The sequence below is a fragment of the Clytia hemisphaerica genome, unplaced genomic scaffold (assembly GCF_902728285.1).
Source record: "Clytia hemisphaerica strain Z4C2 unplaced genomic scaffold, Clytia hemisphaerica genome assembly, whole genome shotgun sequence".
Lineage (NCBI taxonomy): Eukaryota > Metazoa > Cnidaria > Hydrozoa > Leptothecata > Clytiidae > Clytia > Clytia hemisphaerica.
Window position 1 is genome coordinate 1,033,951 of NW_027103907.1, and position 18,134 is coordinate 1,052,084.

The 18,134-nt window shown below is 38.3% G+C and overlaps 1 protein-coding gene across 1 annotated transcript in view; it reads left to right on the top strand.

The window, feature by feature from the left end:
* LOC136809090 (uncharacterized) overlaps nt 1-16,554 on the top strand; it is a 29,616-nt gene extending 13,062 nt beyond the window's left edge. The window contains exons 15-29 of the mRNA XM_067065669.1: nt 195-932; nt 1,169-1,240; nt 1,594-2,007; nt 2,064-2,540; nt 3,169-3,304; nt 3,875-8,355; nt 8,799-9,210; nt 9,474-10,360; nt 10,684-11,442; nt 11,867-12,013; nt 12,333-12,800; nt 13,200-13,424; nt 13,812-14,516; nt 15,147-15,319; nt 15,832-16,554. Of these exons, the coding sequence (XP_066921770.1) occupies nt 195-932; nt 1,169-1,240; nt 1,594-2,007; nt 2,064-2,540; nt 3,169-3,304; nt 3,875-8,355; nt 8,799-9,210; nt 9,474-10,360; nt 10,684-11,442; nt 11,867-12,013; nt 12,333-12,800; nt 13,200-13,424; nt 13,812-14,516; nt 15,147-15,319; nt 15,832-16,491 (10,754 nt within the window). The 3' untranslated portion in view covers nt 16,492-16,554. The remainder of the gene's footprint in view (nt 1-194; nt 933-1,168; nt 1,241-1,593; nt 2,008-2,063; nt 2,541-3,168; nt 3,305-3,874; nt 8,356-8,798; nt 9,211-9,473; nt 10,361-10,683; nt 11,443-11,866; nt 12,014-12,332; nt 12,801-13,199; nt 13,425-13,811; nt 14,517-15,146; nt 15,320-15,831) is intronic.
* The last annotated feature ends 1,580 nt before the right edge of the window (nt 16,555-18,134 follow it).

Genomic DNA, 18,134 nt, shown 5'->3' on the forward strand with positions numbered 1-18,134 from the left:
ACTTAAACCGAATACGCTCATCTTCTTGATTTCGACATTCACTAGAAAAAAAGGGAGAGATTGTGAAATTTTACCTCAATATATTTTTTTTAACAGGTTCAACTTTTCCCCGTGTCAAAAAATTGATTTCTTAATATAAACTTAGAATAACTAATACTTGGAGACATTGATACTTTCCAATTCAATCTTTACAGGTCATGAGGGAGAGCACGATCACACACATCACGATCACGGTCATTATCATTACATCGAGCTTGAGCACGGTCACCACGGAGGAGGACATCACGGTGGCATGTCTGGCCATCACGGGATAGAAGGTGACTATGGGGGAGGTGGTGGAGGAGGCTATGGAGATGGTATGGATAGTGGCTTCGGTATTCGGGATCATACCCATGGAGAAGGAGGATATGGTGATAGTGGTGGTGGTGGAGGTGGCTATGGCGGAGGTGGCTATGGAGATGGAGGTGGTTATGGTGGACATGGTGGTTACGGAGAAGGGGAAGGACACCATGGTCATGGTGGGTACGGAGGAGGTGGCTACGGTGGAGGAGGTGGAGGAGGTGGAGGAGGTGGAGGAGGTGGCTACGGTGGAGGAGGTAGTTATGGAGGGGGAGAAGGAGGTCATGGCGGAGGTGGCTACGGAGACGGAGGTGGACATCATGGTGGTCACATGGGGCATCATGGTGGTGTTATGATGGGACATCACGGACATGGTCATCTGATTAGACCTATGCATCATTTACATGATTTCCACACACATGGTGGTCATGAAGGAGGTGGTTATGGGGGAGGAGGATATGGCGGATATGGAGGTGGTGAAGGAGGTCACCATGGAGGATATGGAGGAGGCGAAGGAGGGTATGGTGACGGTGGAGGTGGACATCATGGAGGTGGTGAAGGAGGAGGCGGCCATGGCGAAGGACATGGAGAAGGTACGTACACATTTCTAATGTTTTCTGTTTTATATCGGATCATTATTTGATAGGTAACATTTAAAAGGGAGATTCTGCTTTGTAATTTTAACATACATAGAGCTCTTCTCCGTGTGCTTTGAGCTATTCATTTATGAAAATTTCATGGCTTTTAGAATTCATTAGAGATAAGTGATGTAAAACTTTGCCGGAAAATGTATTTTACTCTCCACGAGATAATTTTTCAATCATTTCAGACGGTGAAGGTAGAGGTGGACATCATGGAGGTGGTGAAGGAGGAGGTGGCCATGGCGAAGGACATGGAGAAGGTACGTACACATTTCCAATGTTTTCTGTTTTATATCGGATCATTATTTGATAGTTAACATTTAAAAGGGAGATTCTGCTTTGTAATTTTAACATACATAGAGCTCTTCTCCGTGCACTTTGAGCTATTCATTTGTGAAAATTTCATGGCTTTTAGAATTCATTAGAGATAAGTGATGTGAAACTTTGCCGGAAAATGTATTTCACTCTCCACGAAATAATTTTTCAACCATTTCAGATTTATTTGAATCGAAATTAATATTCCTCTAAAAGCAATTTTTGTCAGAAAATTTCTAACTAATTCGGAAGTCTTATTTTTCCTGGCTTTTAAAATCAACATTTTTTGTCTCGTTAGGTGGTCATGGTCACGGTCATCACGATCTTGAACATTTTCTTCACGGATTGAGTCATCATGGATCACATCATCTTGGTCGAATACATGATAGATACCCCAGTCTACACGGCTTCCATCATGGAGGCGGCTGGGGAGGTGGACATGGTGGACATGGAGGCTATGGAGGAGGAGAAGGTGGCTATGGAGGAGGTCACGATATAGGTGGATACGGTGGTCACGAAGGGGGTGGGTATGGAGGTGATGGCGGCTACGGAGGCTATGGAGGAGGTGGTTACGGTGGTCATGACATAGGAGGAGGATATGGTGGGCATGAAGGAGGGCATGGAGGACACGGAGGCTATGGTGGCTACGGAGGAGGTGATGGAGGAGGCTATGGAGGAGGAGGAGGAGGAGGGTATGGAGGAGGAGGGGGAGGCTAGGAGGAGGAGGGGGAGGCTATGGAGGAGGAGGGGGAGGCTATGGAGGAGGAGGGGGAGGCTATGGAGGAGGAGGGGGAGGCTATGGAGGAGGAGGGGGAGGCTACGGAGGAGGTAACGGAGGAGGCCATAGTGGAGAGGGATACTATACACTTGCTGATGGAGGTGGACATGGAGGTGGATATGGCTGGCATGGCCATGGAGGAGGAGGGTATGGAGATGGTGGTGGTGGTGGCGGGTATGGTGGTCATGGAGGAGATATTGGTGGATACGGTTACGGAGGAGGAGGTGGCGGAGGCCATGGAGGAGGAGGCTATGGAGGTGGTGGATATGGTGGTTACGGAGGAGGCCATGGCGGTGGTGACATAGGAGGAGGGTATGAACATCATGGAGGTGGTGGCTTTGGTTGGGGTGGTGGACACGGTGGTGGAGGTCATGGAGCTATCGTCCATGGAGGGTGTCAAGGCAAGCGGAATTGTGTGGGCCACCATTATGAATACCACCAAGATCATGACGATGATCTCACTAATGGTTAGTTTTACACCATCGGCGTCTCATTAAATATTCAATAGCCAAAACCAAAAGTGTCTTCTAAATGTAACGACGTTTTCCTTTAAGCTTCTCACGAGAAAAAGTTACGTTTTAAAGTCGGAGGAAACCAAAACCTCCTCTTTTGATAACTGTCTATCGAAAAGTAGGCGGGAGGGACTCACTCTAGGTTACTGTTTATTAGCATTTTGGAATCTTTATTATAATTCGCATAGGAATCCCGAACCGTAGCCTACCTTGGCTCTATCTTTACCCTACGTATCGCAACGTTGTAGAGCTGTAATTGTTTCTGATAGTTGATTACATTTTGAAAAAATTCGTAAAAAAGTAATGATCCTATTTATCTCAATATCAGAATGTATAGTATAAAATTTGTTAAAAGTTGTATTAAATTATGTGAAACAAATATTCAAAGGTTATGATCAATCAATCAATCAATTAGCAGTTTTTGAAACAGAGAAGCTATTTTGAGAAGAATATTTGCTAATCACATCACATGGCCTTGGGGGAGAATTTTTAAAGAAAATCTTGCCGAAGACCCGTCATTTTCAAACTTGATCCCATCGAATTTCGATTTCAACAAACTATTTTTGCGTTCATTTCATCATAGGCAACCACCACGCACTTCATCATGATGACCACGTGGAGGATGAGAACGATACGGATCATTCGCACCACATCGGATGGATGCACCACGATGATGACGATCAATCTGATCACCATGCTGCTGGTGAAGAGCACGAATTGTAAGAACAATTTAAGAACAATTTTATAAGAATAAGTAAGCTCAATAATGACCAAGACTTAAGAACCAATTAAGAGCCAAATCTTAAGAACAATTGAAGAACATGAATTATAAGCTTTTTAAGAACAATTTATAAGAACAAATAGATCAATAATAAACAAAACGTAAGAGCAAATAAATGAAAAGTCATATTTTCAGAATTCAAAAACCTCCAAGAATATGCAGGTTTTAACTCTTTTTTATGTCTGTTGATAATAACTAAATAACGATAGCTCATTCAAAATATTTTTGGGACATTTTAGTGTAAGTTTTAATTAAAATTTACTGGTTCGCCTAAAGGGTGAATAATTGTTCAAATGTCCTTACGTCTATGTTGCTGTGAATCTAATCTAATATCGAGAGGGTCTATGTTGCAGTAGCTTGAGAGAGAGGGACTAATAAAGACTTCAAATGAATGAATGTGATATTTCTAAGTTTTCATTAAGAACATAAAGTGTTCAGCTGAGAGACTCTAGGTTACGGTATATTAAATAACAAGATCTAAAAAACTAAACTTCAATATCTTTTATAGTGGGCAGCACGACCATGCGGGTTATGGCCTCCAACAACGTGACGGTAAAGAAAGAGATAAAGAAACCCATATCGCTGATGTATCCGAATTTCATAAATCCCCAGGCGCTGGTTGCAGAAAGAGTGAGGTTGGCTACCGAAACAAAGGCTCCAGTTGCTCTGATCGACCTGCACCAATCGAATTCACCATGGATCCTGGTAAAGAAAAAGATACAGTGAAACAGATACAGAAGATGATAAATGGTGGAAATGACTTCAGAAAGGAGTTTGATAAAAACTCCAGAGATGATTTAGGTCACCACCATGAACACGAAGATATAGATGTTGGTGGAGAAGATTCAAAACCTAATTCCGATACTGGTGAACATATTCCCACTGTTGATAATGTGTTACCAAAGTCTTATCAAGATGATGAACGCAAGATGGTTCAACAGTCTATCATGGATCAAACAAATAACATTGTTGACCTTTTCAAGAACGTACAGCATGGACATGGTCACCATAAAAGCCCTGAAATGGCCTTTTTGAAACAAGCTTCACGAATGACAGGTGCTGGACCCTGGAGTGTAACAAAAAGCAAAATTAAAAGAAATCTTGTAGCTAAAAAACAGAATATCGAGAAAAACTTGTCTGATGTAGCCAGCAAAGATATTGTTTCAGCTGATTACGCCGAAATGGAGCGTAATGCTATGGATAAGCATTTCTCGAATGAAAAGCAAGCTGTTCTTAGTCTTTATGATAACATACTTGATGGTAAAAATGATGGACGGTACGCTGAAAACACATTCGTTGACAGGCTGATGAAATTGACAAATACACCTTGGGGTTTATCAAAACGAGGAGGAAATCATATTAAAAAGACTGAGCTATCAACTGCTACGCCACTGAACCATATGTCTTTGAAAGAAACTAAGAAGCACAGTATTCCAGAGCAAGATGACAATGTAGAAGAGAATGGAGAGGACAACGAAGATAGTGAAGAGCTAGAGACAGACGAAAAAGATCAATCAATAGTACAAAAGCAAGACCAGATTACAAACAATCTCATTTATGGTGTTGAAAATAAAATCAAGAATATGTTTGCTGAAGTAGACCCAAATAAAGAGTATAAAGATGCTCAGAAAAGATTTGATGATATTACCAACAAACTCGCTGATACGACTTGGGGATTGACAAAGAAAAGTAATATAAAAAGAAGAGTAAAACGTGACATTGATAACGCTGGTACAGAGGAAAATGAAAATAAAAACGAAGATCAGGAAAATGACTTCAATGATTCTTCAGAAGAAGAAGATACAGAGCACAATCAATTGGTTGCAAAACAAGATAAAATAACAAATAATTTCATTTACGGGGTCGAAAATACAATAAAAGGGATGTTTGCTGAAGAAGACCCAAACAAGGAATACAAAGATGCTCAGAAACGATTCAAAGATATAACTGATAAGTTGGCTGATACAACTTGGGGATTAACAAGAAAAAGTCAAATTCAGGGAAGAAAGAAGCGTGAAAATGAGGAAGAAAGCCGATTCAATAGCACTGATAATATGTTACCTGAAGGATATGTACAGGAGGAACACGATAAAATGAATCATAATATTGAACATGAAGAAAATGACATGCAAGGTCTGTTTGATGATGTCACGCATAATACTGGTAATGATGAAAAAGCTGAAGATCTCTTTGTACATAAGATGGAAAAATTAGCTGGCACCAGTTGGGGATTAGGAAAGAAACAGAAGGTTGTTAATAATTTAGATGTAGCTCAAACGGTAAAGAAAAATGTTGTATCAGAAGAACAAAATAATGAAAGTGAAGATCAAACTGAAAATGAAACTGATGAAGATAGTGTCGACGAAAGCGGTGATATCAAACATGGCCAGTTGATTGAAAAACAAGACAAGATTACAAACAACCTCATTTATGGCGTTGAAAATAATATCAAGAATATGTTTGCAGATGAAGATCCAAACAAAGAGTATAAAGATGCTCAGAAAAGATTTGATGATATTACTTACAAACTTGCTGATACGTCTTGGGGATTAGACAAGAAAAATAAAATTGTAAAGCCTAAGTCGACATCAAAACACATTAAGAAAAAGCTCAATTTGAAAAAGGGACATGGAAAGAAAGATTTCAAAAATAATTCATCGCGAAAAAGAAAAGGGAAGTCGAGGCAAAATAAAAAACATAAACCGAGGAAAATTACAAAGCTGATCCAAAAATCTAAGAGTAGAAAGATACATCAAAATAAACATCTAAAGAAGATTGGAAAGAAACATCATAAGAAGAAGCACTGGAGCAAACACAATTCAAGTAAGAAGCATACCACCAAAAAAGCTAAAAATTATCAACAAAAGAAGCATAAAAAGTGGCATAAAAAGATATCAAAACACGTGCAGAAACACAGTAAAAACAAACGAAAGAAATACCATGGTAAAAAGAAACATTATTCGAAGAAAAACAAACATAAGAAGCAAAAACATCGATTAGGATTATCATCTAAACGTAACAGAACATTCGATCATGGAGACGATTTCCACGAAGATCATCATATGGATCACCATGCTGAAGAACCAAAGATTAATTATGAGAAACTGGTTTCAACTCCTAATGACCATGAACAGGAGCATGGACTTCATGAAGAGGCTGAGAAGAACGACTTTCATCATGAAGAGCATGCACATGCTGAGCCTGAGCACGTAGAAGATCATCACGAGGAGCCTCATCATCATCACCACAATGACAGCAATCATGGTCCAGAAGAAGGTGAAAAATTCCATGAACAAGAGCATGGTGACCATGAAGAGCCTGAAAGATATCATGACGAACCACATGAACACAATAGAGAGGATCGAGAATATGATGATGATGATGAAGACCACCCCGAGGAGGAAGAACGTGGTCCCCATGAAACAGCAGACGCATCAACTGTTGACCACATGTTACCAAAAGGATATGTCGGTGACGAGCACCATAGATTAGACGATCGTATCCATCACGAAGAATCTGAAATGCAACATCTCTTTGATCACGATGTTAAACATCATGATCTCGGTAAACACGAAGATAGAGCTGAGGATGACTTCATTGATAAAATGCAAAAGTTAACAGAAACTCCTTGGGGATTGCAAAAGAAATCGAAGACAATGAATACGACTTTGTCTCTAACGAATACTACGACTCATGATCCTGTACCAGCTGAGAGAAGAACCAACCTACTAAGGACGGTACAAGATATTCCAAAATTGCTTTTAGGAAAACTATCATCAACTAAATTGAAAAATGACACTGGTGATAGAAGAACACTTGCAGATAGGAAACAAACCATTGATAATTCTTTAGTTAGTCAACCTGCTCCAACAAAAGGAGTTCTAAATGATTTTGTTACAAATTCCATGAACCAACAAAAAGGATTTTATGATAATTCACTATTAGCTGATGAAAATGGACGAAAGAATTCAGACTTGTCAGGGTCTGATATATCACTATTGAAATCGTCTTTCAATCCAGAAGGGCAAGAAAATCAGAAAGGGAACCATATCTCTCTGCCACATCTAAATAGCACCTTAGAACCTGGCTTCGGTCAAATCAATCACCAGAACAGAAGCTTGGATGATAGCCCCGAGGATATTGGTAATCCAAATGACCAAACAGTTACCCATATATCACCTGAAGATGACGAAGATCCGATATCATTGACCAATGAAAAAGAAGATAAAGATAGTCAAGTAAACCATTATATGCATGACGTCAAAATGGAAGGTGAAGATCCAATAGCAGATGAAAATTATTATGGTCATAAAGACTTTGAACATCATGAAACTGAGAACCATGAACGAGAGCATCAACAACACAATGTTCATATGAGTCAACATGAATTTGATGTTAATACTGAAGCACATGATCATTACCATGATACAAACGAAGGTAAAGAGCATCATAAACATAATCATGGTCGTCATCACGAGCATGCGCACAACGAGAAAAACCACAATGAAGATGCTCCTAGCGACCAATCTGATTATGACAGCTTAGAACAGGTACCATTCGCATCAAATAGAGATAGCGGTAAGAAACATGGCATCCCTGATTTGGTTCAAAGTGTATTAAGCAAAGATGCAAGTTCAGTCAAATTCCATGGCCTCAATGCTGACCCTTTTTCCAGCGCACAGAATAAACAGAATTTCAAGCAGTCACTCAATGCTCAACAAGGAGAACAAAACAAACTGCAGTTAGATGTTACCAGTAATGATTTCGGTGAGCTATCAACACCATCTGAAGAAAGTTCAAGGAATCAAGAACAAACATCTGAAGCTACCAGACATGATGATATCCATGACTACCATCATGAAAAAGGAAAGCATGCTCATTATGGTTTGAATGGTCAATTACTTCACTTCGACTCTTATAATGATCATGATAGATTTGATGAAAATGAAAATGCAGATTATCATGAAGAAGATCATCGACATAAAGAAAGTAAGTGTTCTAATACTACACCATTTAACGAGCGAAGTTAAGCAAAAAGTCATTTTCAACATGAAACCGATACCCCAAAACAATAAATGGAATAACTGAAACATTTAGACCTTGCAAATTTGAAATTATAGACAGCCTCTTTTTTAAATCACAGAAGGAGGACCTTGTTACTTGTTTTTCAAGAGGGCAACTTTTCAAGCTCAAGTTGGATTTAAAAGGAAGAATTTTCGCAAAGGTCTTTTTTTCAATTGGGATGTGCCAACAGGCATTGGTATGTTCTGATAATTCACTTCATGGTCCGTTATCCCTTTTAAGTACATGACCTTTTAATTGATTGGTTGCATAATTAAATTCGCTGAAAAACCTCGACCATTCATTTCTAGGGATTCTAGGAAAGGTTGATATAACTTTCGATTTATAACTTTTTAATGATTTCAATTTAGTTGACCATTATGGTAACAAGAAAGCAGACGAAGCTGCAATGATAGCACATGGAGACGGTCATCAGGGGATGTTTGGACATGAAGGAAAAAGAAAACACTCTGGAGAGCACCATCCAGAAGGTGAGCACCATTACAAAGACACTTACAAAGACACTTACAAAGATAATTACAATGACCATTACAATGACCATTACAGTGATAATTACAGTGATAATTACCAAGACACCTACAAAGATACTTACAAACATCCTGAGAAAAGTGCTCACCACCATGGCGAATCTTCATATAAACATTTGAAACATCATCCTAAAGAAGATAATACCTGGTTCAAAGACCATGAGCATAAGGAGGACTTCAAACATTCCAGATTCAAAGATGGAGAACACGAAGATGATGGAATCCACACTAAAGGGTAATTTTTATATTCCGATCTGTTTGAAGCTGGGTCTGACCTTAAATCAATGATTTTTTTACAGGGAAAAATATTTTTAATTGAGAATTCAAAGAAACGATGGAAAAAATCGATAGGATATTTCAGGATCCCAGAGCTCAGAATGAGATAAGGTAGTGTTCCAAATCCTAGAGAATTTTAATTTAGACTTATTTCAAGTCAAACATTATTTTCTTTGTCATATAAAGTTTTTGCATGAACCTTGCATTTGATTTGTTCTTCAGGTATATTGGTAAACACAAGGAGGAGCAAGATGCTGAAAGTAGAGATACCTTAAGCACTGGTCATCACCATGAACCAATACTGGAAAGTCACAATCACGACACGGAAAATGGAAACAGTCATCGAGGGGGTAGCGAAAGTGAAAGCTTGCTTAACGGTTGGGTTGGATATACTAAAGATAATCCAAACCCTACTTATGATGCAAGATTCATTGATTCATTGATACCAAAGAAACTGGTGAATCTAGAAAATGCACGTATAGGTCATAAGGTTGATCGGGAGACAAAAGAAATTTACAACCTTTTTCACGATATTAAGAAACACAATGTTAGAGAACCAGAACAAAGATTAATTGGTGAACTTTCAAGGTTGATCTCTTCTAAATGGGGTTTGAATGGAAATCTTGGATATGAAGTCCCTTATCCACATATACCGAAAGGATTAACTCATAAATATCGTAAAATAGTTGTGAACCTTAATACTGAAGGTTATCCAGGGGGAGCTGTAGAGGAACCACCCTCGCCACAGAAACTACAACTTCATGATAATCATCTACATCATCATCACATCCACCATCATCACCATATCGATGATGAAGACGACGAAACCGGATCTAGGAGAACCAATTTACCTTCAGATGCCCATAGTGAGACAAATACAAAAACCTTCGTTAATAAATCTGGAGATACTACAGTAGTACCTGGTAATTCCTTTTTAGATGACATGGCTTCTTGGGAAATGCCAATAACCAAAGAATCCTTTGCGAGTCAAAAGGAGTTTGAAAACTTTGCTACAGCTCTGAAAGAAGATTATGATCATATCAAAAATACTGCATCTACAGTAAAGAGAGAGACCATTTCAACAAGGAAATCAAGCTTGAGCAAAGCAGGTAAGCTCTATAAATCAAAATTCATCTTTAAATATATCTCTGTCTCGGTTATCAGGTTAGAATTCTAAGCAATGAGGATAAATGAAGGAGATAAATGAATGGAGATTTCCACTTCGATTAGATTAGCCATAAGTGTATGACAAACTAATCTAGAAAATAAAAACATCAGCTCAGAACTGTAGTAAGGCTTCTAGAAACTGGTATATTCTTACATTGGAGTGCTCTTCTGGTTTTCTCTAGCGAAGAAGGAGATCGTCAACAGGGTTATGGGTTGTATGCATAGATGTAAAAATGCATAAAGTCTACAGATTATTGATTTCCAGGTTCAGCGTCAATATCGACATTTGGATCTCAGAAGGACAATTTTCAAGAAAGCCCAACATTTTTAAAGAAGATGTTTCAAAGCAGTGAGATAAGTATAAATGAGGGTGAACGGGGACTTGAAAAAGATTCAAGTCATAACTTGATGGAAACAGATGATGATGACGAAGCAACTCGGCGTGAAGATATTAATAATGAAGACTCTAACGAGGAAAGAGATAACAATGATAGCCAATCAGATGGAGAAAGGAGAATTCCATCTGAACGTGACAATGAAGAACAGCTTAACAGTTCAAGAAATGACGATAGCGATAATGCAGATACTAAGGGTCTGTCTCAAGGCACAGAAGAATCTTCAAGAAGAGATACTCAAAACGAAGGTGAAAATGACAATGCCTTGGAAAATGATAACCAGAGGAACTCAGATAATGAAAGACCGAATATTGACGACAACGAAGGAACTGAATCACCAGAAACAAGATCAAATAACTCAAGAGAAGAAGACGATGAAAACCCAAACAATAAAATCAATGATGAAACTGAGTCACCAGAAATAAGGTCCAACGATTCAAAAGAAGATACTGATGACACAGAAGGTGATACAGCAGAAACAAGGGAAGCGAAGAACAACGAGCATGAAGAGTTTAATAATCATGGCGAACATCCATTTGGTACTGTTGGTCATCATAAGATGCCAAAAGCACAAAAGATTCTTGATAAAATGCTCCACGAAGACAAATTCCTTGACGGCAGCTCAATTCGTGAGTTGACACATAACATCCCTGCTTAAGCTCCCCCAATGGAGTTTCAAACGTCACCCTAAAGATTTGTAAAATTTCCAAATTTGACCAGAAATAAGAAATATTTTCCCACTGGGACTGATTTGACAAGGGTACTGATACAGATGTGTTATGTTACAAACATTTTAAATAACCGATAGAGCTGTGAACCCCTTGATTTGTTCTTGAAAATATTTTCGGCTATCACAAACTGAGTTTCTCTAAGTAGCCTGGGTCCAGCTTAAAATTACCTTATTTGCATTTCAGAGATTAAAATTTCTGACCCCTGCTTTTATTCGGACCCCCTACTATTCGGAACCTTAGAGTAATACAATTCTGCAAATATGAAATAGAATGAAAGGGAAAAGATCACTCAAAACTGTTACATTGATTTTTCATTCTTTAGATAAACACATGAACAAATTAGCAAATTTTCTTCACAACGGTGGTAAAGAGACAACATTATACAAAGTTCATGGTTTAGCTGATCAAAATCTGGCTGGGTATGACATTACGAAAACTGGAAACGGAATTCATGGAATAGCTGGGCATGGTAAAGTCCTAAATCCTAGTCTAAACTGCCGACTTTCTGAAAGTTGATCCTCCAATTACTTGGCTTCAAACTGACATACATGCCTGTATCATACAACCATCTGGTTAACTATGTTGACATTTAATGAAAATTTAAGTAACATTTTTCAACAGATGGTCACTATTCCTAGAAACAAGGTTTTATAGATAAAGTCTATCACGCAAGGTTGGTGTTGAAAGAACACTGTGTCTCGTCGATTGCCTTTATTACAGGGCAAACTACCGAATAAATGCCTCTTTATAGTTTCTTTTATCAGAAATCCATTTCAATCTTCCAATAGGTGGTCACCATTCAAAAGAAAGTGGATTAGATGAGATGGATGAACACAAGATGATCAGTGGACATTACCACGAGTTGTTGGAAAACGATCCACACGGTTATGAGAACTCACATGGTACGCTAGACGATAAGTTTCACTACTGGATGCAAAGGGCACGTAATTATCACAAAATACCACGTGTTGGCTTCTCACTTCATCATTTAAAAGGTCCAGAAATCGGATTCACTAAAAACGAGAATACAAAAAACGGGTATGGTGGAGATCACAATTTCGGACATCGTCATTTAAATAGTTATGGTGAACAGTTTGCGGGTGGTGATACGTGGATGGGTCATCAAACAGGTTTGGATGGATACCATGATAGCAGTAGTGCTCATCAAGGTGGAGGAGGAGGTGCAGGTGCAGCTTTGGGGTATTATGGTGATGCAGGTGAAGGGGATGACAGCCACAGTATTGCGACTAATGAAGGTGAGCCTACATTTGTTTTTCGTTCTTATTCAGTTCTGTTCAGAGTGTAAAGGCAACTTAGATCCTCGCTATCTCAAAAATATTTTAAAGTATCTGCTATAATTTGAACCAAAAATTTGTGATTTGTGATTTCTCTTTACTTTTCGCTCAGGCATACTTATTACCTCAAAATTAAACACCCAAAGATTTCTAACTTCAATTTACTTATAACATTAGCAACATTAGCTATCAAGTAAATTATCAGGTAATCACGTTTCGATCTTTATGATACGCGTCTTTATGGTGAATGAATATCTTTAAGGGCCCCAAAAGGGTCCATTATTGATTTTTCGACAATTCATATCAGAAAAAGTCGAATTTCACTCACCGGAACGTTCGTTGTTATTTCCCTTATATAAGGTCATCACGCACCGATCTATCTTTATGGTACACATGGTCACGGTGATCATTATATCCACCATCACGATAACGATCACGGTCACCACGGATTGGCTGAAACATTACCATTAGACGATCATCCAGCACATCATCTCTTCAAACAATTCGCTAATGGACATTCGTTGAGTCAGGATGACTATGAACACAGCTTGGATGATCATATCGCTCACCATATGATGCACGAAGGTTCCTTGCTGTTCTTTTTTTATTTCCAGTCGTGTTTTTTTACCTCTATCAGCTGCTAAAGAGTGATGCCTGCTAGACACATACTTTTTTTGTAGCTTGCTAAGGCTCTAGGGCTCAGATTAATTTGCCAATTCTTTTTTACTATCTTGTAAAATAAAAGCTTTATATGTCTAACCATGACAGACGATAGCCTGACCTAATAATCATAAATATGGTATAATGTCAGAGATAGTCAAATGAAGTTTTTTAGAAAATTAGCTAGAATGCAAAGCAACCCGAGGGCTAACCCAAAATTGGTGTTACTTATAAAAAATGTCCACAACGCTACATCAAAATCATTATGGAAAGCGCTTCATTATTATTATTATTATTATTTTGATCATTTAGGACATCACGGTCACGATTTGGAAGGTCATCACGGTCACAATTTGGAAGGGCATCACGGTCACCATTATGATGATTATGCACATCCTTATCATGATCACCACCATCAAGCTATCCATGAGTTAGAAGACACTCTAGATCATCGTCTCGCCAATCCACTTGATTATCACATTCCACACTTTCCGAGTAGACACAACAGTGCGCATATGAATCATTTCTTCAGACATGAAGTAGATCGAATTGCGCAACATGTCAATGAATTTCCGTTGATTTCCGACAAACAAAGCGTTCACCCAAGTGTATTCCATGATCAATTAAATGTCTTGCCAACTGTCAATGATGTTTTAACGTATGGTGGTAGATTGATGCACGCGGGAGGGCGTTATGCAGCCGGTGGTGCCCTCATTGGGGCGGGTACTGTAGGATATGGAGCTGTAGGCAGGCCAGCTATTGGTATTGGTCTAGCAGCAGGTGGAGCCGCAGGACCAGGTGCCATAATGGGTGGTAAAGAACCACCTTTACAAGCTTTGATGTCAAAATCTACTTCTCAAGGATTCTTTGGTGAAAGCCATAGCGATCATCATCATTTTGATATGTGTCATGATCTTCATGTACCATCCATCCATCTCATGGAACGTTGTGGTGATATTCACCATTTTATACCACATTTCGAAGGAGATGGGTGTCATCTTGGACATGGAATTGGAGGTATGATATTTTGAATTAAGATCTGTTGAGGATAAAACTTCACAATATTATAAAAAGCCACCTCTGTTCTCTAAGTGCCTGTAATCTGAATTTTAAAGGGACCCCTCGCATGTTTGTGATCTTTAGGAAATCAAACTATATTGGTCCAAAAACCCCCAACAACATATTCAAAGAAAATAAAACTTACGGCTAGTTCCTGTAGATATATCGAAAGATTGCTCTGAAAACAGTATGGCGTCTCCGTCTGACTGAAACCAACACAACCGGGGCTCATTGGGAGTTCTGAAGCCGATACCGATTCTCCATAAACCCGCAACTCGACTCCAAGCAAATGGTTTTTCTTAGGAGAAGAGCGCAGATTCTAGACTGTTCGAACCAGAGCTGGCCTCAACACTCCTACTGTGATTTTCTGGCGCATTTGAGTCGACAACTTGGTGCGACAAGAGCGCGAGAAAATTCGAAGGCCTTCAGAAGCCAGTTGAAATTTCTGAAAGTTGAGTGAACATCAAAGTTTATAATAAGAAAGAGTTTTGCATGCTAATACTTTGGGAAGTTGCTTTTCATATGCTTATGAAGTATTTATGAACAGCCAAATATTTCAAGTTGTTATGATATTATTATTTCTATTAGGTCCATGCGGACATGGAGGAGCCTTAGATGTCAGTTTTAGTGGAGGATTTCATGGTGGATTTGCAGGTAATGGTGGATTTGCGGGTCATGGTGGATTTGCGGGTCATATCGCCGCTTTTGAAGAGGAACACCACGAAGTTGAGGCGCCTCCACAGCCGCAAATTAACCCCAAGGTATTATCAAACTTGATTTTGCATTTTCAGGATTTAGAATTAATTAAACAGCTTAGTAAAAAGAGAGTTAAGTCTTTGCAACATTTTGTACTTCTTTCTACTTCTTGTAGGCCTTGCAAGAATATTATGTACTCTAGGGTACCTAATAGCATAGGGGTTTAGAATAAGCAGGGGGTTGGAAAAAATCTCAAAATTTAATAAACGGGGGGGGGGAGGGGATTGGAATAAAAATGTCCTGGGTGGAAAATGTTCGAAAAGGAGGCTAATACAGCAGAATTAGGGCAATAGAGGGAACTTTCAAAATTATTTTGAAAGGTTGGAATAAGAACGTCTTGGGTGGAAAATTTATTAGCAGGGCTCTCTGGCTATTAGTCCGAGAGTAGGCCCTTAACCCTCTACATCTAAGGAATATAGTTTTAGAATATAGCTGTGGAAATGGCTCAGCTATCCATGAAGTGTTCTGCTCCGAGTGACCTTACTTCATACATCAATGTTATTTTTTTTTACATTAGGTCTTCCAGTATCTGACATCAGAGGATCGTGGTGAAGGCATCAAAGCAAGTTTGATCAAAGATAAGAGTAAACCAGCACCTTATGTCGATATCCTGACCTCAGAATCAGCGTCACCAGGAGCTGCTCCAACCAAAGTACCAGCAGATTCCCCACCAGCTATTGGCCCTGATCCAAAACCTTTGATCATCAAAACACCTAAACTACCACCAGAGGATTCTGCACCTGGGATAGCTCCTGATCCTAAGCCAAAGATTGATCCTATTGTTCCTGGTGGTGGAGGTGGTGGAGGTGATAAAGGTGGTGGCGGGGGCGGTAAACCACCTGCCAAAGGTAAACCGAATCCAGCCGAACGAGTCACTTCAGACACAAAACCGAAATGCAAAAGAGAACTTTTAAATATGTGTCTTAAATTGAGTCCCAAGAATCCCATTCAAAATAAATTGTTGATGATGCTAGGTGATAAACAATCTAATCAAAATAACTTGCTGATGTCATTGACTGGGAAGAGTCCAGTACAAAATAAAGTGTTAATGGCGCTAGCTGGTAAGAATCCTATTCAGAATGCGCCGCTGATGGCTCTAACAGGGAAGATTCCCTCCAAAAATAAACTCTTAATGGCTTTGACGAAGATGAACGGTCTGAAGTTTAAAAGAAAGTAGTTACGAATTGATTGTATTAGAGTTTCTTCTTTTATCTCAAATTTGAAAAATGATTTTTCGATAATACCTTGAATCATGGAGGTATAAAGAAAGACAGGAGAAGTATGCTATTGTAACCAAGCTCGCCCTACGATTAAAAAAGTTACGATGTATGCATGCTCATAATCTCATATATCGTGCATTTTTAATGAGCTCTTTTATCCATAGGTTAAATCTTATTGGCTCATTTAAGCTTTAGAAATTAGATGAGACGAGATTCATTGTTTCTGACATCAGTGTAAGAAAATATTTGGACTAAAAAAAGGCCTGTAAACTTGGCAATCCTTCATCAAATGATAAGATTTTTCGATCAATGTTTTCTTTCAGGTGAACTCTATTGCTTGATACTTTCCTCCAAAATTCTCCAGCGACTTTATGTCTACAAATTGAGTCTGAAATCGTGTGTGCTTATAAAGAACTTTTCATTTTCTGGCTTGAGAAAATATCTTTTCAAAACAAAATTGAACGGATAGCGAAATGGAACATAAATTTGTTTCGTGGACGAAGTTTTATCTAATTTTCGTATATTAAAAGGCTAGAATCTTCAATACTGATTATTAGAATGTTCAGAGCAAACTTGAGTTCTACTAAAAAGTCTTATTTCATCGGGCGAGCTTAGAATTTCTTTTGATACATTTTATAAAAGAAATCAAAAGACTTTAACGACCAATTACCGACACATTCAACTCCTGTTTTCTTTATACCTCTATGCTTGAATACACATCATGTAATAATTTTATATAAAATCATTAGTTTTCTTTACTTAATTAAAGAGTAGTTTAGGATTAACAAAATAGGCTTTTCTCATTCCTTAGGATATTAATTATAACTTTTATTTGTAAGAATTTTCCACGTAAATATATTTTTATTCCCTATTATTTAACAACTTACACTTCATTTGATTTTCGATATACAGTGTGTCCTGGAAAAAAGTGGAGCAGATTAATAAAATTATGATCTTTAATACTAACTATCTTACTGAGCTTAGAATATCAAAAATATGAGGTTATTTTTGTTTGTTCAATCAATGTATAGTGATTTCCAAGGTCAATAGCTGTATTTATGCAAAAACAATTGTTCAGTAGATTATACAAACAATTTTTTTATTCTATAAATTATGTTTCGCTCTTTTTCCTAACACACTTTTATTTTTGAAGCTGCTTTAACAACAAAGAAAAATGCGATAATGTTCTGCTAGTCAAAGTAACTTTTTTGCACCTTTACGGGTTCTAAAAAACGTCTCGAGACCAAAGAAATGAAGGAATTATTAAGTAAATAATCAATAGAATTCCCCTCTGACGGTTGGTTGTTCCTCTTATCTGAAGCAGCAATACTGGAAAGTTTCCATTGGTGAACCATAAATGCATTCTATACAAAGACAAGGATCCTGACATGCTGCACAATAAATACTTGAGCTCATAAACTCGACACAATCGAATCCAGACGTTGTCCAGTTATGTCCATTCTTAGATTTCATTTCTAATGGAAGTTTCACTAAAAAGAGTTTGATGAGAGGAAAAAGTTGTTCTTGGATTCGTCTACTCATCATAGACTTTTTGGATCTCTTATTTTCCTTGTTATTCTTTTTTTGCCCTCTTCCATCA